This window comes from Copidosoma floridanum, unplaced genomic scaffold (genome assembly GCF_036245765.1).
Source record: "Copidosoma floridanum isolate Cflo_tuat_1 unplaced genomic scaffold, Cflo_Japanese_pri ptg000004l, whole genome shotgun sequence".
Taxonomy (NCBI): Eukaryota; Metazoa; Arthropoda; class Insecta; order Hymenoptera; family Encyrtidae; genus Copidosoma; species Copidosoma floridanum.
The window spans coordinates 37313621-37338705 of record NW_028321881.1 but is presented as its reverse complement, the minus strand read 5'-3'; the positions used below and the strand labels follow the sequence as shown (position 1 = coordinate 37338705).

The window sequence follows — 25085 nt, the reverse complement described above, 5'->3', positions numbered from 1 at the left end:
GGTATGGATATGGTTGTGTAAGTGTGTAGAAGCATGGCAGAAGGTACGAAGGTAGGTGTGAGTGTATGGATGTAGGAGTGTGTGAAAAGGTCTGGTAATAGACATGTGTGTGTGGGTACTGCGTTTTGCGAGTTAGTGTCAAAAGTAGCACCGAATCTATTTGGTTCATCTCCTGCAAATAAAATAAAAGAATAGCCTAACAGCGAATTCCGTGTTTGTGTGATTTATTCAAGCGTATTATATATGTGTCTTGATCATTTTCCTCTGAAACTGTCCGTTTCCCGACGAAAAGTCCACGGCGAGGCCTCCGTTAGGTCAAAAGTTTACACCGTGAGAGCAGAGCTAAGCCAAGCAGTAGTATCGTAAGGTGTATTGGGTCAGAGTGCTTTGGCGTTTTAGGTATTGCAGGTGATCGGAGATGTTCTAGTGCGTTGCATTGGGACGGCTTCGCGTTGACGTGAAAACGTTGACAGAGGCTGAAAAATGCAACGTTATACAGTGGAGGGGCAGTTGGACGTTGTGGGGGGGCTTGACCCAATATTATTTGAGTTAAAATAACCTAGTAATAAAAGGAATTTCCTCTTAATTTGTGGGGGCCAGTAGGGGAACGGTGAAGGGTCTTTTAAGGGGCGGTAGGGGCAGTTAGAGGGTTATGTGGAATGTTCCACGCATTTAACTAGATAATGTAGAAGGATATATATATATATATATATATATGTATGTATATGTATATTATAGTTGTAAGATCAAATTCACTCATCAACCATCACTTGACCCCCCTCGTAGCACCCCAAAATTTAGAATTTTTCCTTTAGCTTCCATAAAAATAAGGGAATGAATTTCTCCATAAAATTAACGTAATAAAAGTATTCTACGGAAATGAAGACCTCTCTCACCTCTCCTTTCCCCCTTACAATTCAAGTGGGCCCCCCTCCAGTCCCCTCTAATATCTTTTAGGGTAGTTGTTAAAATTAAATTATCAATTATAATGTATGATTACATAATAAAAATATAAAACAATACACAATAAAATTATCATTGAAGGGACCAATTTATTAAGATGATACATTTGTGTTAATTCTAGAAATTAACATAGGTGTTAATAATTTTTTCCTTATTTTTCTAAATAATGACATATTTTGTACGAAAATAAGATTTGTAATCTTTACATTAGGTTTAAAGAAAATAATACGAAAAAGTAGAGCGCGGTTCTGGGGACCATTTAACCCTCGGTGTAGGGTCAAGACTTGCAACGTGTGCTGACTCCAAGATTGTCTGTGACCTGTTTGGTATTAGGCATATTGTGTGTGTGTGCTCGTGAACGACTTCACGAGTTCAAGTGCAGTGTGGGTGGCTTCCGTCTCTGAATCGTCAAGGTGGGTGGTCGTTAGCTCTGACGCACTTCAACTCATTTGTCACGCACGCTTCACGGTAGTATTAAATTATAAGTCAAGTTGCTCCAGTGGATTGAAAACGCAACCGTAAATTTTCGAAAGCTAGGCCAGGAACAATTTACACGTACTATAATTCAAGGACGCTTAGAAAAGTTGAGAGCCGATTGGGGTAACTTCCAAATAAATCATGATAAAATTCTCGCGCTTCAAGACGATGCTGAAGAAACACACTATTTTAAAGATGATAACTACTGCACTACAAAGGAGGCTTATCTCGATTTGGCTGCACTTCTTTCTGAGGAGCTGCAGAAGCTTACTGTGCCACCAGACAGTGACAAATATGTGCCATTGGCTGTGCCAAGAAGCCTCCCACCAGTAGCTGTACCAACCTTTTCAAGCAAGTTTTCAGACTGGTTAGAATTAAAGGATCTGTTTAGAGCTATCGTCGTGCGTAATTCTCGGCTAAGCAACATCAGTAAATTGCAGCACCTGAAAACACATGTCCAGGGTAAAGCAGCAGAAATGCTGCGTATGGTGCAAACAATCGATGTGAACTTTGAAACCGCATGGAATATGCTTGATGACCACTACACAAATAAGCGGCAGTTAGTCTCAGAATTTACCAGGTATTTGCTTTTCATGCCAACTGCATCAAATTCCACAAGAAAGCTGAAGGTATTGCTCAGCGGCACTGTGAATGCTTTAGCTGCACTAAAACAGCTAGACCATCCCACTACTCATTGAGATGACCTGGTAGTGGTGCTTATCATCTGAAAGCTTGACGCACGGGCTCTGCGAGAATGAGAGTCCTCGCAGAGCTCTACCACTGAACCTCCTACCTTAGTTGCGATAAAGCTCTTCATTGAGCAACGTATTTCAACGCTTCAAATTGTCGGTGCCACTGCAGAGATGTCAACTCGCAAGAAGGCCGGAAGCAGCTCTGCCTACTTGCACAACAACATAATCAAAAATTGTCACCTGTGCAAAGGCGAGCATTTTATTATGCGCAACTGATGCAACAAAAAGCATAGTATTCACCCGTCATAGCTGTTAATTCTTTAATCTGAGACCGTCTGTCTTCCAGTACTTTCTGCTCCACAAATTCAATGTTTTCATCAGTATTTGTCTCGGATGGGCGTCTTGAACGAGGTAAATCTTCGATTGATTGTCTTCCCAAACGAGTTTGTTTTGCCCATTCTTTAACGGTGGAATACGAAGACCAAGATTGCCTGTATACAGCATCTAAACAATGTTTGATTTCAGCGGGCGTGTTGCCTTCTTTCGTTAAGAATTTAATCACAGCTCGATACTCAATTTTATCCATTTCGAATTTTTGAACGACTAGTAATTTAATGATAGGTTAGTTTTGTGTCTTCAATTAATATAATGTGGAAAGGCCGAAAACTTTTAGAACTTACCACGTATATATATACTAGTCCCCCTGCGTGCTTCGCGCGCCAACCCCCAAGAAATATTTAAAACTTGAAAATTCAATAAATTAATGAGATTTTGATATAATATCTACAAATTAATGAACTTATGAATAATCAATTGTTATTTAGTTTATTTACTCTTCTTAATGCTGTTTCTAATATTCCAATGTACTTGAAATGTACATACAACATAAATTATAATTTCGTATCACAATATTTTATTATATAAAAAATACAACTTATATTTGGAATTAAAGTATTCAGAGATAGGAATTTCATTATAAAGGCTTTTTTGCAAAAGAAAAATGTACACATCTGTATAATCTTATGAACTAAAATATTTAGTTATTAAGATTTAATATTATTATTATTGTACAGCAGCGATATGGTATTTGGTACAAAAAATTGAAGTGTAAAACGTTTATGATTATGAAATCGGCGTTTCAAATTAAAGGCTGCTCTGTTCTTCAATTTTTTAAAATTAATTTTTTACCCCAATTCAAGATTTTCAAGATAAATGTCGAAGTTACAAGATGCATAAAAAATTTTGTAATGCAAGCATTTCTATTTTTGTTTTTTAATGCAAAAGTTTTGAAATACAGTGCCTTGATATACAAGTTTTTTTTATATTTTCACTTGTTAAAAGTTTAATTTTTAAGATTTATTCTGTATATTTAAAAAACTGCATTTATTAGAGAAAAATAAAAAATTATAAGAAATGAACTTTCACAAACAAACAATAAAATTGTTTACGATATAAAATTTCTTACCATACAATGTTCTTAATGTTTGCTTGGTTTTCCGAATCAATTTGTATAAATATTTTCTCAGGATTCTCACATCTTGATTCTAATACATATAGTTGACCATGAGAAAACAAAAGTCTTTTGTAGTAAGATCTTAATTTATCAAAATTTTTCACTCAGGCTGAATCTTTTTTCTTTTATCTTCTTTCTTCGTAATGAGTAAAAAGTACAAAAAAAACACATATATCTTGATTTCAAATTTTTTTTATCGGTTGCAGAGTTAATGAGAGTTAAGAGGGCACTTTGATTGTGAAAATCACCAAAAAACAGAAGTTAATTGATATAAAAGTGTTTTCTACGCTAGTGAATGCAAAATTCCGGTGCAAAATAAGTAAATATTCGGGCACTACACCAGATTTTACTATGAGATTGCTATTTTTGTTTAGTTAAAAGAGTCTAAGCGAGCTTAGAGGAAACTTTTATGCAAAATGTCATCAAAAAACAGCCTTTAATCGACGTAAAAGTGCATTTTACATAATCAGATGTAAGTTTTGGCTCAAAATAAGTAAGGATACAGATTTTGCGTCAAATTTTACATAAGAAAAAAGTCATATGTAAATCGTTTCAGGTTAACTTCGAATATAGTTGAGCATTAAAGTATATGGGATCAAGTATATAATGTTTACGTGAATTAAAAATACGTTTTGTAGTTTCAGCACGGTTTAAAAAATTATTTTCTTGATTTTTCAAGTGCGATCTTCATTTTTCAGCACAAAAAAGAGATCTAGGGGGCGGCACGGTGAAAAAAAAATATTGATAAATAAGGGACACCCTAATATATATATATATATATATATATATATATATATATATATAATAAACGGTAAAGATGAATTATTACTGGTATTTAACGTGAGTCTTGGAATTTTATCTTTTTCACTAGTTATTATTTCTGCTTCTAAATTATATTTAAATAATTTTGTTATACGTTGTTAAGTGCCATTGCACAACCCATTGAATATACTTAAGTTTCTTGTTAACATAACAATAGCGTCTACTTTTAAATTTATGACATGTGGCGGTAATCCTTCATGTATATTTTTTAGAGTTTGTATAGAAAAATTTATGTTTGTATTTTCATCAGTGCGATTACTACCTTTCTATTTTCATATTCTATGCTGTGATAAGTATGTTCTTTTTCTTTCATATAATTGCAAATTTTATTATTTAAAATATATCAAAGTTCGTTATGAGTTGTTACAATTAATTTGTTTAGGCAGATATTTATACCATCTCCATAAATTTGTTTACAAACATCATCGGTTTTCCATCCCATTAGAATTTTGAAAGATTTTGTTGTTTAAATTCCAATGTCCATTAACCATAAAATAATTTTTGAATCTGCTTACCGCATATTACCTTTCAATTTTATAATTTTCAGGTGTTTCCGTAGATATAAATACTTTATAGTTTCACTAATTATAGAACTTTTACACTCATGCTTTATCAATGGAAGAATTTATCTAAAATTGCCTCCTAAAATAAATAATTGTCCACTAAATGAAATATTATTACATGAATCTTTTAAAGTTTATCTACTATTTTCAAAGCTTTTTGAGAGATCATTAAATCTTCGTACTAAATAATTACATTTACTTCTCTTAACTTTTTTTTATCAGCTTCATATTCTAAAAAAAAAAACTTTTAATGTTATTTAAATCTAATAATAATCAAAGTTTCCTCTGACTTGTCATTACTTTAGGTAATAAATTTGAAGCTATTCCTGTTCAAGCCATAGATATAACCTTTTTCTTTTTAAACAAAAATTAAAATTAATGTTTTGTACATAAATGTTTTTACAGAACCTTCTGGACCATCAATAAAATATCATTTTGTGTCAGTGTTAATAATTTCATTAAAATTTATTTTTTGATTACTATTTAGATAAACAAATTAATCCTTATTTATTTCTAATTCAATTACAGTTTTAATATCTTCAATATTTTCAGATTTTACTGTTTCATTCGGTTCTGGTAGTCTGTAATCTTTACTAGATTTTTCTTTAATTTTGAAAATTTCATTTAAATGTAAGAAAGCATTGCTTTTTTATTGTCTTTTAACTCTTCAATTAAAAATTTGTTGGAGTGGTTCCTAAATAGACTTACCACAAACGTCTTGAGATATTAAGAACCATGCGAAAAATGTTCTCAGTTGATATTTCAGCAAAACGTTACAAGTTTCTTTAAATATTTTATATATTCGAGAGTCGTCTTTAGCTTAACCTAAAGCACTAGCAGTATCTCTAAATGTACTGTAATGTATGTTATCAACTATTTTCAAACTTTTGAAAGATTCAGCTCCACTCGCCCGATGTAAAAAAAAAAACACTCAGAGTCCTTAGGTAACACTATTTTAAGTCGCCCTATTGTTAAATCACGTCTAACTTTTTCTTTTCTAACCCATTTTTTTACCGTCGAACTGAAACAGTAATATTTTGGAAATTTCACTTATATAATTTTCTTGTGAAACTATCTATTTTATTTTATTTAAATCAAGCCGTTAATGCTGTCTTAAAGTTTTCTATAGCTTTAAACATATTATTTTTTTGGAAAACTGAATTTCTTTTATTTTCAATATTACTGGTAAATTAAATACAGAATGACTACGTCTACACAAGGGAAACTCTTGCAATCGCCATGCTGCTTCCATAGGGCTTAAATAGCGGCCATCTACACACTTTGATATTTCACAAAAAATTTACATATTATCTTTTTTATCACTCGTATCTGTTTTCGTTATTTTACGTGATGCTCTATCTTCTCCTTTATTAATACAATCAAAAATATACTTTATACTTTGAATAGATGCACAATATTTAACAGTAATGCGGAAATTATACTTGGTTAACAAAAATAAATTGTATGGTACTACCATTGAATTATCAACTAAATTTTTTACTGTATATATGTGATTATTACATCTTCTGTCACTTCTTTTGTAATTTGGGTATCCATTTTTGTAAAAACGGTATCATTGGTAAATTTTTTTGAAAACTTTTTCGTACAAATTTTTTTATGATTAGTAAGACATGGACTATGTTTACCATGAGGTCCATCAAGCATGTATTTCATAACTAATTTTTGTATGCGTAAATCAAGTGAAATTTGCGCTGAAATATATATATCCATGTCTATAGTAGTAGTAAATAGGTTGTTGTTCATATGCAATGTTACAATAATATGAGAATGAGGTAATCCTCTTTTTTAGAATTCGATGGTATAAACGTAAGTAATAACTTTTCCAAAAATATTGTGTTTAGTTATATTGTCTAAAATTAAATTAAATTTTTTATGAAATAATCTAACCGTTATGTTCAGTATATCATTCAGAATGGTACCTTCAGAAAAGTTTTTTAAAATTTGCTTTATTTCTATCTATTTAGGGTTACGTGTAACGGTAATAAAAAAATCAGATCGTTCAAACTTTCGCATTATTACCATTGCATCTTGATAATGTTATTCTATTGCTTTTTATCATAATATATGCATGTAAAAAAAATTGTTGCGTTAATCTTCCAGCATAGAGTATGGGACTAAAAATTTTACTATTTGGTCGATAGGAAGTTCGATATAAGGAATATTGAAGCATTGTAAGATTTTCTGCTTTTGTTAAAAATTTTCGTCTATCACATGTACTCCATCCTACATCTCATACTGGAAATAATAAAGGAAATACTATAGGATCAACATGCTGTATCCAGCATACATCATTGATAATGTAACCTATGAAGGTGTTGATAAATCAGATAATAATCACTACATAAATTTTCCTGTAAAAATACTAAACAATATTGGTGAAGGCTTACCACCTCATCAACTTAAATTAAATAATGGGTACTATAGTAACGGTTATTTAAAATTTAAGTGTATCAGACGGCTTATGTAACGCTACACGATTGTGAATTAGTTGATGTATAACGTAGAAGGCGAAATAGATACGGGAGAAAAAATTGGTGATAAAGTTTTAATTTCAAGAATTACATTAAATACTGAAACTACTTCATCATTACCTTTTATTTTACATAGAAAATAATTTCCAATAGTTATAGCATTTGCTATGAATATGAATAAGTCTCAAGGTCAAAGTTTTGATAATGCGGGATTATACTTGGAAAAACCTCTATTTTCTCATGATCGATTGTACGTGGTTTTATGGAGATGCAAAAATAAAAATGGAATTTTGGTTCAAATCAGTTGAGAAAACATGTCAAATATTGAAAATATAGTTTGGAAAGAAATTTTTGATTATAAGTGATAATGTTTTTAATAATTACGACATAATCTAAATATTCTTATAAGTACAGACAAAATTTATTACCTTATAACATATCCCATGAATGAATATTGTGTTCATTTATCGTACCAATTTCAATATTAATTTAAAACAGAATAGAAATAGACCTAAGTCTTCGTGATTTAATAGGGTTTTATAAGCTGACTTATAAAAAGCGTCATCTTAATTCGAAACTTCCACGGTTTGTATTAATAATGAACTAAATGTAATTTGCGCTTTGTGCAATAACCTCTTATAAATCAATTATGACTTAAAATTTTTTCTTGACGATGAGATAAATCATAGCGATAAGAAAGTTTTATCTTAAAGTAATTAAGTAATGAAGCAGATTGAAAATAAAAGAATAATATATACGATAAGAACATGTCTGCATACATATCAAGGTCCGAGAAAGACGGTATGATCCCTGTCAGATTCTCTAAAAGTAGTGTGGGAGAGTGGTGGAGAAGGGGGTGACGAAAAATTACGTGGGGGGCTATGGGAGGTCTGTGGGGGGTTTTGGAAAAAACTGTGATATGTCAAAATAAGAGAGAAAATGACAGGTTTTTATTTTATTCTGTGGGGGTAGTAGGGGGTTGTGCAGAATGCTCCACCTAGATAACTATATACTATAGGAAGATGTGTGTGTGTGTGTGTGTGTGTATTAGGTCAGACTCTGCTCTCCTACGCGTTTTGCGTACCAACCCTCTATTAATGAATTTGAATCCTACACACAGATGAGATACAGATGAATACAGTAGCAGTTAAAGAAAAAACATTTAAAACTTGTAAACATTTTTAATATTATTTTAATCACTTATTAAGGTTATTAAAAAAACACAATTTTGTGGTTTTATAGGGCTCTATAATATGGTTTGTAGTAGTAAGTCCATTTATAAGGCGAAATCTTTCCGGTTTCTATTATTTTATAGCTATAAGAAATTCAGGCACATAGTTGTATGATTTCATCAACAAAAAAAAACTAAAATTTTTAATATTGTTAATCATGTACTTTCACGTTTTTTATAAGTATATACAAGCTGATATGTGAAGGTGGTATTTTCCGAGAACAGCGTGCAGAGCGTTTTTTTTGAAGCGATTCCTATTGGAATTACATTTTTAGGGCTAATAGCTTTCTAAATGGGAGGCGATTAAAAATACGTCTCAAACTACCTCTAGAAGGGTGAAAAATACTATAGAGTGGCTGTATGAACACGCAGCGTTGGCACATTGTTATTGTGCTGAGTCGATAAGCAGTGAGGAGCTGAGCCCAAAGTGGGTTAAAAAAAATTACTGCCGCACATCGTACGGAGTTTAATACCATCAAGATGCATTAAGATCCACGTGTTTTATTTATTATTTTTTTTCTTTATCACCAGTACTTGGCGAGCACTCGGGAAAACTTGGCGAGTACTTGAGAGGCACTTGGCGGTACTTAGCGGGTACTTGCTGGATAGTTGGAAGGTACTTCACAGGCACTTGACGGGCACTTGAAGGGTACTTGACATGACCGTCAAGTACCCGCCAAATGCCTGTCAACTGCCCGGCAAGTACCCACTAAGTGCCCATCAAGTACCCGTCAAGTGCCTGGCGTTCGTGTGTACGTTGAGATCTTTGCAGAGCCACATTAGATGGCTCATAATCTCGTTCCCCGTGCATGATGTGTCAAAAAGTTGTATACACCACACTTTCAAGAGGTTAGGTGATTGACATACGCGTGTCTTCGCATACTCGCTAGCCCTCGTGTGCTAACTGACACGCGTCAATCGCCTTCCTCACGCACTAGTATCGTAATGTAGTATTACAGATGGTCCTAGCAAGTCAGAAAAAGCCTTACTATATAAAACAATTATTTATCACTCTACATCATAAAGAAAAAAATTTTATCAATGGATTGGACTGGCACTGCGTCAATACAAGTACCGAGAGAAATAATCAGTTATTGCACCTTTAACTTACCTTTGGATTATAGAATATTGAGAGTGCATTTTTTCAATTTTAAATCTAAAAGAAATTACGTAAAGTCAATTTGATAATTTGAAATAAGACTTCTATGATTCCAAAAAGCTTTAGAAATAGTTGATAAGACGTCACGTAATCTATAAAATACACACATATTTTAAAAATAAATTAATGATTTCAGATGAAGATTCCTGTCCAATTTCTCCTGATACAAAAGGCAGTAATAGAAGTATCATCATATCAGAAACTATATAGTATTAATTTTTTGGAGATTTTTGAAATCTTTTGAGGAAAGTTTGAGGGAAGTGCTCAGATATACCTTCTTTACCGTGCAACTTCTCTTGCACCTTTAAAACTTGATCCTGTACGAATGTAATTGATTATATTTGTGATAATGCCTGTCAAAGCTTGATTTTTTTTGTCAAATATCTTTTTGTACCTAGGTATCTAAAAATGTTTTTTTTTTTTTTTAATTCTAACAATTTTGTTACATACCTTAATTTTAGTTAACAGTGAACCTCAGTTTATTCTCTCATAAGAGACGGCATTCAACTGTCAATGGTAAACAATTTTTTTCTCGAAAATTTCTCTGGTAAAAATCTGCAAAAATTCATGTGCACTCCTGATACTCTTAAAGGTAACATACATTTTGGCACGATTCTACATTTTAAACTTTTCTTCCAAAGCTCCTCAAATTAAATACAAACATTCGTTCGGAGAATGAAATTTTTTTTAAATTACTATAAAAAATTAAAAAAGGAAAAGTAAAATCCTTAAGCATCCATAAACAATCGACTGTCAATGATGCACATTTGAAAATATTTAGTAAATTAACAAATCCTTGTTAAATAGTGTAATTTTGACTTTTCACTATGTACACACTTTTATATTAAAAAACAAAGCTTTAAATCTAATCAAAGGAAGGACAAAAACTTTTACGGTATAAGTCTCGCTTCATACAAAGGTATTGATAGTTAAGATAATGAAATTTATTTAAATTATTGAATATTTAGAAAGGTATACAGAACTAACTTAAAAAGTCGGAGAAAAAGTCATGTATTTAAGTATAGCCAATGGTTTGTGCAACTTTACACGATTGAATATTACAAAATTACCAAAGTAAAATATTAAGACTTAAATTATATCTAGGTAAGGATTTGGATATGAAGTCTTTATACCAAAAATTGCTTTAAATGCAGGTCATATATCTTGTCATTACCTCTCAGCGATGTCCTGTAGTTTTAGCATTTGCTATGACAATTAACAAATCTTAAGGGCAAAGTTTTTATAAAGTAAGTTTATACTTAAAGGATGTTTTATTTTCTCATTAACAATTATACTTTTTCCTATCAAACTGTCAACCTGAAGGATTGTTTATGCAAATGCAACGTAAAAACAAGTCAAAAGCATAAAATGTTCTTCGGAAATACTTTTTAATTGAAAGAAAATACGCGTTTTATAAATAAAAACAGAAACGGATTAAAAGTATTCAAATAAATTATTACAACATTATTTGATGTAAGTACGTGACATAATGTGTCAATATCTCATTATGTTACAATTTTGATAAAAATACGTAAATTAAAACTTTTGGTGTAGTGTTTTTGGAGAATATGTATTAAAAAACAATAATTCAAAAGTAACAAGTTATGATACTTTGTATTAGAAATCTCATGTATTAAAAAATATTGATGTAATCAATTATTACCTTTACACATCAAATAGTTGTTTTTTAATACGTACATAAAATGAAATAGATTGGAGATCGATGGATTTTTTATGAAAAAAAATAATTAAGTAAAGATACAGAAATTAAAATAAATTGTTAAAATTAAAAAAACTATGATAAGTGAATAGATTACCATATCAATAAATAGTTATATTTGTCTTGAAATCGGGCTATTATTTTACTTAGGGATTTTATAGGGTAACCGGGAATGATTACCAAGACTTCTATTTTTTTCCCATGAATTTCAATGTACATCATATCATCTAGTACGACTGTACGTAAAAAAGCATTAACAGACTATCTACTTTTGTGTACTTTATATCGTGTTAAGTAAAACTAATGTACTTATTTCAGAACTGCATAAACTTTCTGCATGAAAAAATTTATGCCACCCTTAGCGTAAAAACGGTAGTTCTAAAATCTTGTGAGTATCCTCTAGTTATTTAAAACTTAAAGTGTTAAGAAAAGATAAAAGTAAAGAAAATGTCAACGTACTTCAGATATACTTATTGAAATTGATATAAAGTTATAACTATATTTAATGTTCTTTGTTCTCGTTGTTAATACGTACAAAATCAATTTAGTAGCCGTCTGGGTGATTCAAAAAAAAATTGATAACTACATACAGCTAAGAACAACAGTAGTTTTATAGTTATTTACGTAACAAGATCGGAAAAGACGATTTTCCGCACGAGTCGTGATTGACTCGTACGAATGGCCGGAGTTGACGGGAACGAGTGCCAGCTGAGCACACGAGTGCGTAGCACGAGTGTGATCGCACGGCACAAGTTACCGTCACTGGCCATGAGTGCGAGTGTATCACACGAGTGCGGGAAATCGTCCCACACGAGTTGCGTACAAGTTTTTTCGCAATAAGTGTGCAGAAAATAGGTGTTTTCCGCACTAATATTAGTGTGGAAAATCGATTTTTACACATAGTGTGCGGAAAAGATGTGTGTTAAAGGTTTTTCTCACACACCTTTTCCGCATACTGTGCGGACAAACCTTTGCCACACACCTTTTCCGCACACTGCGCGGAAAATATTTTCCGCCCACTATGTTGGACAATCGATTTCCCACACTAATATTAGTGCGGAAAACACCTATTTTACTGCACACTATTGTTAAACATATATTATAGAGGATGGGGCAAGAATAATTACAGAACAATTTGATTTGATTGGAATAACGGACACATTTATTAAATAAGTGTAAAAATAATTTATTAAAATATGCGAAAAGTGCTGGAAGGGTGGCATATGATCTGAATATAGTATGGTGGTTGTGGGAGAGGGGGGGGGGCACTAAAAATTGTGCTGGTGGAGGGTGTCAAGCCACCACAAAAATGATGGAAAATTTTTTTGATTTGAAATTACAGATAAACCTACGAAATTTTTCGTTACTTTGCGGAGGGCTATAGGAGGTCACGAGGGGGGCTTTGAAAATTGTGCTAGAGAACTGCAAAAGAGCTAGAGGGTCTAGTCAGGTTCTTGATATTATTTTATTAGGTTAAATAACAGTCAGCGATTGAATTTTCTTTTATTTTGTGAGGGGAGGAAGAGGGACCGCTGGGGTCAGTGTGAAAATCCGTGCCTTAACAGTTATGTAGTATATAGGAACATATGTGCATATCTTAGAGAATATATACATGGAGGAAGCATTGTATGCTCCGACCGCGAGACGAAATGAGAGAGACAAAAGACAAATAGCAGTACAACCTTTCTCTCTCTTACACGCCTCTGATTGGTTGGCCCCCTTCCGTATATATAGGTATATTCGTATGATATATCTGCTCTGTTCCCCCACGACCGCCACTCGTGGATATGACTATACCTATATATACGGAAGGGGGCCAACCAATCAGAGGCGTGTAAGAGAGAGAAAGGTTGTACTGCTATTTGTCTTTTGTCTCTCTCATTTCGTCTCGCGGTCGGAGCATACAATGCTTCCTCCATGTATATATTCTCTAAGGTGCATATACACGCTCTTGCAGATGACAATTTCGCCATAATCGAAGAGTTGGCATACCATGTTTTGTACTTTTGTTACATGGGTTATTGCAACGGAGTTCGTTGGAGACATCTGTTATTCGTAAAATCTGTGTGTGAGGAAGAGCTTATGCGAGGTCAACTTTTGTTAGTACATCATCACGAGTTCGTGCCAAATTTCCTTGACTGTTGCACAAATGAGCTCGTGATTTAACTGATTACGAGCGAGATCAATTATCAATGATATGCGGAATTTAGCTTTAGTGTCATCCTTGACCCAAACTTTACTTTCTTCCGTTATATAATCCTCAGGCATGGATCTCGTTACAGACGATGTTGTGAGTAATGAAAAGGTTAAGCAGCTGGAACTTTCAGGCCTAAGAGTTTAATCCATCAAACTTCTCAATGTTGCGTAATGACAGTTTGGAGACCATGTTGAACTTATCAGTACGAATTGTTATTTACTGATTGTCCCTTATACGTACACAGTTTGAAAAAAGGTCTCCTTTGTTGCTTATGCTTGGTCACAGAGCAAGTCTGGGTGGATAACCTAATAAAGCAGAAAAATAGAAACAGGCGAATTTGTAAATAAATGAGTCCTCGACACTTGAAAATTGAACAGATATTTTTACAAGACGTATAATAAGAGAACTTGCAATGGCTGTCACACAGAGAATCAACACGTCGGGATCGCAGGCCTGTGATCAAAAGAGTGTTAACTTGGTTGTGCACTCAGTTGCGTTCTTTTTTTTTTTTTTTTTTTTTTTTTTTCAAACAAATACCTATTTGCATAGTGTATTCATTTGAAAGCTTTGTTAAGTCCTTAAAGGCTTTTACAGATATAGAATATTACATTATTAAAATACATTGGGGTTGAGAACTGTGGGTTAGATCTTACAATTGATTCTTAATCCTAAGTCGGTGTCGTAAATTGGAATGCGGAAAAGACTATCAGAAATAATCTGATTGCCCCAACTGGGAATCGAACCCACGACCCCTTGAGCTGTGTTGTATTAATGGCTAGCACGTTAACCACCTGAGCCAACGACGAGCTCTCTTAGTTGCGTTCTTTAATTCTCCAGCAGAAGAAGGTAGACAGAGAATTGAGAGAGTACAGAGTACAGACACAGTGCCTCTATTGGCGGATGAAATAAGCCAGTTGGAAAGCCAGTTAAAAATATTTATTTATACTTATCAAAAAATATATTTGTCAAGAGCTCTGATGGCTTGTCGATTAGTGCTGTATCCTCCTAGTTGGACTAACTTGAGGGGTCTTGAGGGTCGTGAGTTCGAATCGTGTCGAAAAATATCGAGATTTTTTTTCAGGCTCTTTTGATGAGACAAGTACCATGGATGCTAAAAAATCACTTATCCGATGTTTAAAAAACGAATAGTGGATTTTCCTGGTGATTTCTGAAGTTGGTACCTGCTCAGCTAATCGATGAAGTCAATATCATTTTAAAAAGGCTGATATACCAAGTTAAGTGGTTCATTGGGGAATAGGAGAAATTCTTCTAATTTCAACCCTTATGCTAGTTGGAATTTGCTTAATATGGTAACTGTGCTCTAAAAAATGTATCCAGTATAAAAAGAGAGTACTTGATGAAAAAAGAAAAAAAGATGGAATAGTATGGATTACCATGTACAGGACTGCCTGAAAATGAGTATTTGTGAAACCTCAATACTGCATTCTTTTTTCACAAATTTAGATTTACAAAAATTTATGTAGGAAAAACCTTTTCTTCATCTAGAATTGAAAAATTATAGACAGAACTTCTCTTAAACTTAAGTTTGAAATAATGTTGTCATTAATTGTCAGCATGCGTACAAATAAAAACTTACAAAAACTATTAAAGATGACATTTTTTAAATTATAATAAGACACTATGTTCAATATTGCCTGGAGTTGATTTTGTTGCAAGGATGATGTGACTGAGCTTTAACAGCAAGGGACAGGCATTTCTATGAGGATAGTGGATAATTTCCCTCCGCACACGAGAGTACCCAGAGCAGCAGTAACTAAAGATTCCTAACTGTGAATTAAATGAGAAAGTTATTAAAATATTTATTAACAGATCATTTTTACAAAAAATAAAATTCGGGTTGGTAAGTAAGGCGTCGAGTGCCAAGCCTCCTTAGATATTATAGAGAATGAGTATGGTGAGTTGCTTTAGCTGTACATCTGTACATGCTGTAGGCAGACTAATTCTAGCTATTTCACAGAGCAGTGGTTAATCAAAAGTATTGAAAATTAAAGTAATATTAAAAGGGACAAAATAACTTTAAAAAAGTTAAACATTGTCTTTAATCTAGGAAAGAATCTTTGTTTTTTTTTTTTTGTGAACAGCTGCAGCTTTGATCATGGAGTCGTTATAAAACAAAAATAATAAAAATGCAAATGTATAAATTAGTACGTAAACTTCTCAGAAATGGAGAAACGTTAATGCTCGGTTTATCAAAATAAGGTTACAGTATGTCACTACATACAAATTGATCTTAAACGCACTAACAAAATGATTATAAAAAAACAAATGTTGTAACTGATGTCTAAAAGATGTTGAAGATAACAAAACTGTTAAACATTTCAGTTGCTTGATTGCGTGGCGATTCCGGTCTCACTTGCATTGTCCTGTTTGGTTCTTGGGATAAGATACCGAATGGTCCATATTGTTGGTGTGTCAATCTGTTTGATGGCAGTTGGTTGTCAAGTTTGGGCTGGTATTGAAGAAAATAAAGATCCTACATCTGCTGGTGAGTTTAAGAGTTCATTAAAAATATTATTAATAAGTAATTAACCGTTGACACGATCGGTGATCTAATTTTTAGCAAATATTTATATTTAAATTCATAAAATTCATGGATGATCAACGTAATGCATGCGCACGTGTGTGTGCGTTGTAAATAATGGGCCAAGCATAGTATGGTTTGGGATTAAACCTGCATTTAGATCTTAGATAATATGAAAATATAAACTATAAACACCTTTACTAAACATAAGCTTTCATATTACGCATTTTCATATTATTCTGCTTAAAACTCGGTATCTATCATTCTGTTTTTCTTTGAATTCGTGTAAACAATAGCTTTCACTGCTTTGCGTAGAAGCTCAAGTTTACACGTACAAATACCCTACACTCCTAAATACATTGTTGGTCTACATGTTTACAAACCTTTTATAAGCTTTCGCTGCTCTGTTCGCTGCCAAGCCCTCTTGATCATATAATATAACCAGTCTGCATATGGCTCGTCTTGTGAGCGCATCTCTCTTGACAACACTGTGCTTGGACAGCGTATGAGCAAGCTGCTGTTTACTCAATTCAGGCTCATTGGCTTAGTCTCATCATTATAGTTGTTAATAGATACAATTTTATTTAGTTAGTTATTGAGTTTAAGTTATTTGCCCGTTTCCTCTTCCATATGAATAAATTCGTACAGTCCACTTGTCTTAATATTAAACAAGTATCTTTTGCATTTCTTAAGTAAAATGTACATTTTATTTTAAGATTGGGAAACACTAAGAATTAATTTTTTTTTTTTTTTTTTGGCTAATGAAGCGGGGAGGGAAAAATCTTCATAGGCACCCTAACTAATCTGGTGGTAGTGTCGGATTCACCTGGTGTGCCTACTGACTAAAAACTGACCTTTCCGCATTGGATAAGTCCGTGAGGACCACTCCCCTAGAAGACAAAAGAGCATAAGAGAAGAAAGAAGAAGGAAAATAATGGAGAATTTCGGAGGCCCACTCGCTCTCAAAGGGATGAGAGGAGGTGCACTTAGGCATCTGGGCGAAGCTCGAATCTTGGCTTGCGCCGGAATAGAGTTACAATAAAAATTTAAAAAAAGAATACGTGCGTGGTTCTTGTTGTTTTCGGTATCTCTGTAACTATTCTATAACTAGTCTGTTCAACCTTTAAATTGTGATTTCTATTTGATTAATTTCATGTAACAGCTGATAACTTGACACGCCAAATAGTAACGTGAAATAACATGAACTTGAGGTAGTAGTTTCCTAAATCAAAAGTATATAAAAAGGTACGAAATTTTCAGCAAAACTAATCTAAGCATCGAAAAATAAGTGTTAAAAATTTGAGACCAATTTACCACGTTGTTATTGAAACATTCTCGTCAAAAAATCACTCTTTTAACATTGGACCAATGGTGCAAACAGTATAAATCCTCATTATTTTAAAAAGTGTAACTAATCCCATATCTATAAATAATTGAAAAACTACTAAAAATTACCTTAGACAGTAAAGAAACACATATATTTTTTTGAGAATTTCTTACCACACAGTTTCAAAGCAATAATAATCAAAAAAGTGCTCTTCGTTGGATTTTAAAAGACAACTAAGTAAGTATCGCATATGTGGCAACGTCACATTGTCATATGAGTACAAGTAGATATATGTATATGTTTATGTGCGTACAAGTGTACGCAGAGGCATTTACATTTTTCTCCGATAGTCTGAATGCGGAATGATATATAAACATAACCTTAGTATTGTATATCTATATATACGATTAACCCATATATTGAGAAACAACTACCTTGAGCACCAGTTATGAAGGAGTCTTCTAAATCTGTAAAGCTGTAATTGCACACAGATCTTCATCTTTTCTTCTGAAAATCAACCCTAACTCTTGGGTATCTATGGTATATCCAAATACTCTTTTAATGTTTTTTTAACAATTCCTAAGTTTTCTGTTCTTCACTTGTCTTGTAACCATTGGGGTTATTTGACATTTTAACGACATTCCAGAAGAGACTCACTAAATGCAACACCGTAGTGTGTTGATACGTAATGTAAAACATTTTTGGTGAGAAATTTTACATATATTCCTGACACTTCGCAGAACAAAAATCTTGTTACTAAAAACATATTCGGTCGGATTGCATACAGTTCATTTAGTCAAGTAAAAAGCTGTAAAAAGAGAAAAAAATAGAATTATGCTGAAAATTACCGTGCAAATTATTATTCTTGATAACAGAGAGCCAGCTGTATATAGCTTGTCTCTTATCCTTGGAGTATCTCTGTATGGACACCCTATATGAGGGAGGTACACCGCTGACCAAAGAATATCTCGTCTTCAGGTCATTTCCCGCATAACCAAACGTTCATCGTTAGTCAGGAAAGTGGGCCTGGAGAATACTTTTCCTGTAGGTATGCCGTTGGGACGACCACTAAGAAGGAGTCCGTTGTGGCTACCCGTACTCTTCAGGGCTGTCTTCCCTGGCTCGCATTTGAAGTAGAAAATTTTCTGACGGCGCCACATCGTATGGTTGAACGACCACAGAGCTCTGAAGTGCTGGAGAAGGTTGTGCTCTGGTTAGGCACGTTTCCTGGTACTCCACCAGAGACTTTGACGTTCTAAACGTGTATTTTTCCATCCCACTCGGTAATTTTGGCGATCTAGGGTGAAAACCAATTCATTCGCTTGCCCATGAAAGAAGAGTATCATTGTTAGCCGGAATTCTCAGCTGCACGATGGACTACTCTGCTCTTGATGTAGTGCCGATGATCGACTACGGTAATCGTCAACTCAATGAGGCATGTTATAACAACTCTTCTTTATCTTTGATTACGGGTGGGTTCAATTTTACCTCGACGCCAGCTAGTGGATCCTTCTGAACTAAAGCGCAACGCTAGCTTATTTTAGAAAATCTTTAAGCTTATTTATTGCTATTGTCATTAACTTTTTCAAGAAAAAAACTATGCGAAAACCATCTCGGAATCATCAAGAATCAGTATGCAATATTTCAGCAAAAGGTTCAGTAGTTTTCGTGATTAGTGATTACAACGGTTTTAGTGACTTTGCTTTATATTTTAGTAAGATACGTTATGTAAACAGACAAATTTCGTTTATGTCTTTTTTCAGGCCACATTTAATGGCTAGATCCGTAAAACTTTTATTTAACCTTTTTGAGGAAGGCTGGCTTTACATCTATCTCAGGCTCAAGGACGTATTAATTGATTATGGCTAGTACTACTATGTTTCTAACAGTCTAGAAGCAGGGGCGTATATTTCTCTAATCTCGTATTCCGTCAGATTATCGAATCCTCTGAGTACTAAATGTGCTTTGTAAGCAATTTTTTAACTGAACTTGTTTTTTTTCAAACTAATATATTATGTAATACAATATGAGTAGTAGCGTAAAAATATCTAAGTTCTATTAGGTCATCACTTGTATTCATATTATTACAATACATTATGAATCCATGTGTACAACACCTTACATACATATGCGTTAAAGAGTTGAGAATAAAAGTAATCTAAAGAAAAGGGATCAAACTTATTTATTCCTTGGGTACTTGTTAAACTTATTGGTACTATATGCTAGTATCTTACCCATTGACAAACACAATTGACACTAACTTCTTATGTGTTTACTTATTATACGTCTTTAAGATTTATTTGGTCGACTAAGAGAAGTTACGAAGAAGGAAATATAAGCAATCGTCATGAAGAGTGGTCTAGCTTGTATCCATTCATACATGAACTTGGTATTTGCTTCATAATGATCTATTAACATAATGTGAGTCATGATGTAAAATACAAGGTGTGGCGTTGCGCATCCCTTTTAATTGACCAATCAGGAACGCTTCCATCATGTCACCATGTCTATTTACGAATTTCGAAAGCTTTTAAAATACCAAGCGTATTATCATCAAGAAATTCGTGAAACAATATATATTTTTTATTTTAATATTTTTATCCCAGTTGTTTTAGTGACCAATCGCACAATTAATGAATATTTAAACAGAAAAAACTGACTAAATAGGCAAACATTCATCAATTGACGTATATATATGTCTACATATCTTTCTATATTATATAGTTATCTCAGTGGGGCATTCCACACCACCCCACCGCCCCCATTCACCCCCCACCCCCACAAAATAAGGTAAAAACCTGTCATTTTTTCCCTTATTTTGACATATCGCAGTATTTTCCGAAACCCCCCACAGCCCCCCCGTACATTTTTTCGAAACCCTCCACCACCCCCACCATCTGCCACACTTCTTTTGGAGACCGTGGATCACATCATATTTATCGTATTTTTTGGACCTTGATGTGTCAACAGATGTATACGTGTCGTATATGGATTATTCTATTATTTTAAATCTGCTTCAATGTTAAATTACTTGAAGACAAAACTGTCTCATCGCCATGATTTATCTAATCGTCAAGATAAATTTAAAGTCATAGTTGAGTTATAGGGGGTCATTGCGCAAAGCATCATTGTTATTATATATTGAATTATAAAGTTAACTCTTATATTATATAGTTAACTGTGTGAGGCATTCCAAGCAACGTTCCACTATATAAAACCATTTATATTGGGAGTTTTAAGATTATTTAGTTATTCATGTTTTACTCAGAGTCTTTTAAAAAAAAATGTAATTTAATGTATCATAAAAATAATATGTCATATATATTTTTGTACTGTAAAAATGTTTATTTGTAAAGAATGTTAACTAATAAAAACATGTTTTGTTTCTAAAATTTCTTTATTTTCATTTTGTTTTTTTCAAGTTTATTAGCTTTAGCCATCCTAAGCCACTTCCCGCTATTCCTAAGCTCCACGATATTATTTATTTATAAAAGGAAAGTATTTAACCAATTTAAAAGTTGGAAGGAGGGTTGGCGTGCGGAGTGCGCAGGGGGGCGTTATATATATATATATATATCACTTTCAAGTGGATGCGGGGGATAGGTTTGAGTTTCAACTTTGGCCACTTCGTTTCATTGTATTAGCACTTTGGCGCTATAGTAGTCACATTTTCCTCAAATATGGCGTCGCGATGTAAGGAGATTTTCTCGTCCTGGGTTCCAAGAAACTTTTTATATCAATGTCTTCAGAAATACTTTAATCTCTTACTAACAAAATCACAGATACGTATATATATCATATAAAAGTTACGTGAATGCAAATAAAGACAGCAGTCAGTTGAGTGGGAAAGTCCCGAATAAATTTTTGAATGTAATAGAACAAACCTTAGCAGTGATTCAAAAGACAGAAAGTCTTAGAAATTTAAAAACATAATTGATGGTTGAAGAATAATTAATAATATGAATTCTTCAAAGATTTTGTCGACTTTCTTGGGAGATTCACTTACTTGGATTCGCTTTAAAGAAGCTTTTCAATTTTTAAGTAAATTAGAAAAGTATTGAAGTCAGAACAATGTTTTGAATTTAAATAAATGTTGGAAGAAAAGCTAAATAATTAATAAAAACTCCATTCACAAGAGGTAACAAAGAAATTGCGCAAGAAGTAATGAAAACACTTGATCTGTGCGATGAGAATTTAAGAATGATATTGTAGAAAATTTAGAACGAAATAAATAAATTACCGCATATAGTTTTGGAGACAGTATATTTTTTATTTTGCATCAAATTAATAAATACAGTAAATGCCATAAAATTTTTAAATGATAATAGGCATCTATTTAGCTCTGATTTGGTAAACGAAGTTTTGAAAAAATTATCACGTTCAATGTTATTTTATTTTATGCACTGTGTTTCAACCGCAGATAAAGATCAATTGATTTAGAAAAAGTTTAAAATTTTTTTTACCTACATTTTTTTTAGAACCTGGAATTGTGCAAGTCAACTTAAATGAAGATAAGCAAAAAATAGGAGGAGTAGTCAACGTACCAACTTAATCTAGCGTCATAAGAATTTGGTTTACCAGCTACTGATATTTCTAATCGAAGCGAGTATAAAAAGCAGAATAATTTTTATTTTTTTTACAGATGTGCTCACTGTTTTAGAAAGTATCATATTATTTTTCACAGTCAAGATTTATCTGAGGAGAAATAATTTTAAAAAATAGAGTCATAAGAATTCAAAAGTTATACTACAACTATTTGAGGCAAGGTTATTTGAGTATGATTGCAAGAATAAACTTTTCAAGTTATGTTCAGGTTTATTCAACTCAATCATAAAAGATCACTTAATTGTCTCACATAGAAAGTAGAACTGAAAAACTTTAAAAACACGTGGAAATAAACTTGTGACTACCATGCGAAACACTACTGAAAATAGTACCTATTTTTGTAATTGGCTCGAAAAGTTTAATATCAATACACACAATTTTAGACAAGGATTCTACAGTATTAATAAATTGATTTTAAGAATTATAAGAGGCTAAAGAGTTAAGGTCTCACTTACACATGAAATCTTAAAAGTGAATCAGTGATCACGATCTTATTTGTACGACGGTAGAAAAGTAATTTCAGAAATTAAATCCAAATATTTAGGTTACTTTATACAAAGTATTTTCACTATCAAAAAACTTGCTCTCCCTTTCCACTGTGAGGGCATAGAATTAGTGAATTGCTACAAGAAATGAACGGAGATTCAAACCTCTGAAAGTAGTGAAGTACTTGTTTTAATATTAAAATAAAGCCATTTTGAGATGACTATTATTATTATACGCAAAGTTTTGGGGCTAAAAAAGGGATGGTTATTTTTTTTCAGTGTTCATTAGAATGAGAGGTTCATATAACTAAATAAAATTTTAAAAAACTTGATAAATTACTACCATTTTAGTAACGAATGATAAGGAAATAAAGTTTTCATCAAGAGTAATGACGGTAAATAAAAAAAAAAACAATGAAATTTTTCTTTGATATCGAATTGTTAAAAATAAATAATGTTAACATATCCAATGAAAATATTTAAGCAAAAAACTTTAGATGAAATCTGTAAATAAAAAAAAAGAATGGCTTTGGAAATTGAAAGTCTATTTTAACTCAGGGTGTGCAACCGATATTTATTCATTAACTTTACAAGATGGAAAGGTGGCTAGATCGGTATGCAGAATATACACAACTTTATAAAAAAAAATGTATCACATATTTAAAAATAAATTCGTTTTTAAAGCAACGGAAATTAGGATATTACCAAAAGTGTGGGATCTTTTTATTTAAGTGTTACGAACATTAATAAATCAGAGTAAGCCTTGTTTGATACTGATCTTAAAACTGGCGATGTGAACTTGAATAACTGACTACTAACTGGATCTGACCTTTTCATTCTTCTTCTTAGAATTGCTATATGATTTAGTCACTATCAATACGCAAGAGAATCCGATATTAATTATATATTTTTAAAAATAAGAAAGAGAAAAATGGCCAATGTACTCAACGTTTTCTTTTGGGAGCCAAAAATTGCGAAAAAAACTTCTTAAGAATTTCAAGAAACATCAATGCTATTTAGGGCAGAAGTATCACTATATATTATACTGAACTAAAAATAAGAATGCAATCCTTTTTTATCAGACAGTTTGAGCCGAGGACCAGGATACTAGATCAAAATAAAAACACACTAAATGTTTGTTAAGACTCAATTTTTGATGGTATTGAAAAGTAATAATGTCTTGTAAATAAATTTATATTTCTTTTTACATTGTATAGTAGTATGAGGCTGAAACGTTACTGACCTTTTCCCAGTCCCTCTCGCTTTCCCTTAGTTCCCTCTCCAATTACGTGGCTATGCTCTTTCTCTGCGCGGTGTCTTTCATGGGTGGTCAGTACGGTAGAGTCCTTACAATGACGACTCAACTTATGCCAACTGTCTTATACGGAGCTTACTACCTTGGGGCAGCATAAGATCTTAGCTTCAAGAAAACAGCCAATCTGACCTTCTAGATATAAAGAGATATGTTCTACATTCTCTGGTAGTAGGTGCAATCCTAACCATTAGAACCATCCTTATATGTCTGGACTTATACATTAATTTGAAGAAAGTAGAAAGCTTTAGCTTACCTTTTTTTAATAATCAAAATTATTTAAGGTCTTATTTTTAATGCTTCCTAATCTTTAAAATAAATACCCCTCGTTCCATTCAAGAATTCAAATTTCTCATCAATGGTAGTTTTGAAATAATTTCCATTTATGCACACATCTTTTCAAACTGCTATGTTTTAAACTAATCCATTAGGCTTAGGCCTACAGTATTACTAATTAAAATAATGTTATTACTAATTAAAATAGTTTAATATGATTGTTACTTAGAAGTACGAATTATTAAAGTAGTTTTTTAAATTTAATCAGTACTTAAAAAATTTATTAAATGCAAGTAACTCTATTATATAAATGAAATACTTTGTTGATTGGTGCTTCTTATACAACATCTGATTACATTATTTATGCATACAGTTATATTTTAGTCGTTAATAATTACTGCTCTTTCTATGCTTGCAAACTGTACATGACATGCTCAGTATTTTAAAATCAATTCTTATATTTGTGACTAAAATTATCGCTTTATTTTTTCATTTAATATATCAGACCGATATTTAAAAATTTGATATTTAATACTATTAGCACTTTTCTGTACTACAAATTTTTCTATATGGAGAGAAAAATCGCAAGATTTTTTACCGCAAAAGCAACGGTAAACCTATAATATTTTGTCATTACAAAAATTTTTACCGCAACGGCATACTTGAATCTTTACCGTAAGTAGTTGCTTACTTTAATTTTTATGGTGAG

At 32.6% G+C, this 25085-nt stretch overlaps 1 protein-coding gene across 4 annotated transcripts in view; it reads left to right on the top strand.

Annotated features, from left to right (window-relative positions):
* The window catches only part of LOC106643107 (queuine/queuosine transporter SLC35F2), a 351068-nt gene that overhangs the window by 118220 nt on the left and 207763 nt on the right, over positions 1–25085 (top strand). For all 4 annotated transcript variants that reach the window (XM_089597405.1, XM_089597410.1, XM_089597401.1 and 1 more), the window contains one exon: positions 16173–16335. In XM_089597405.1, the coding sequence (XP_089453531.1) occupies positions 16173–16335 (163 nt within the window). The remainder of the gene's footprint in view (positions 1–16172; positions 16336–25085) is intronic.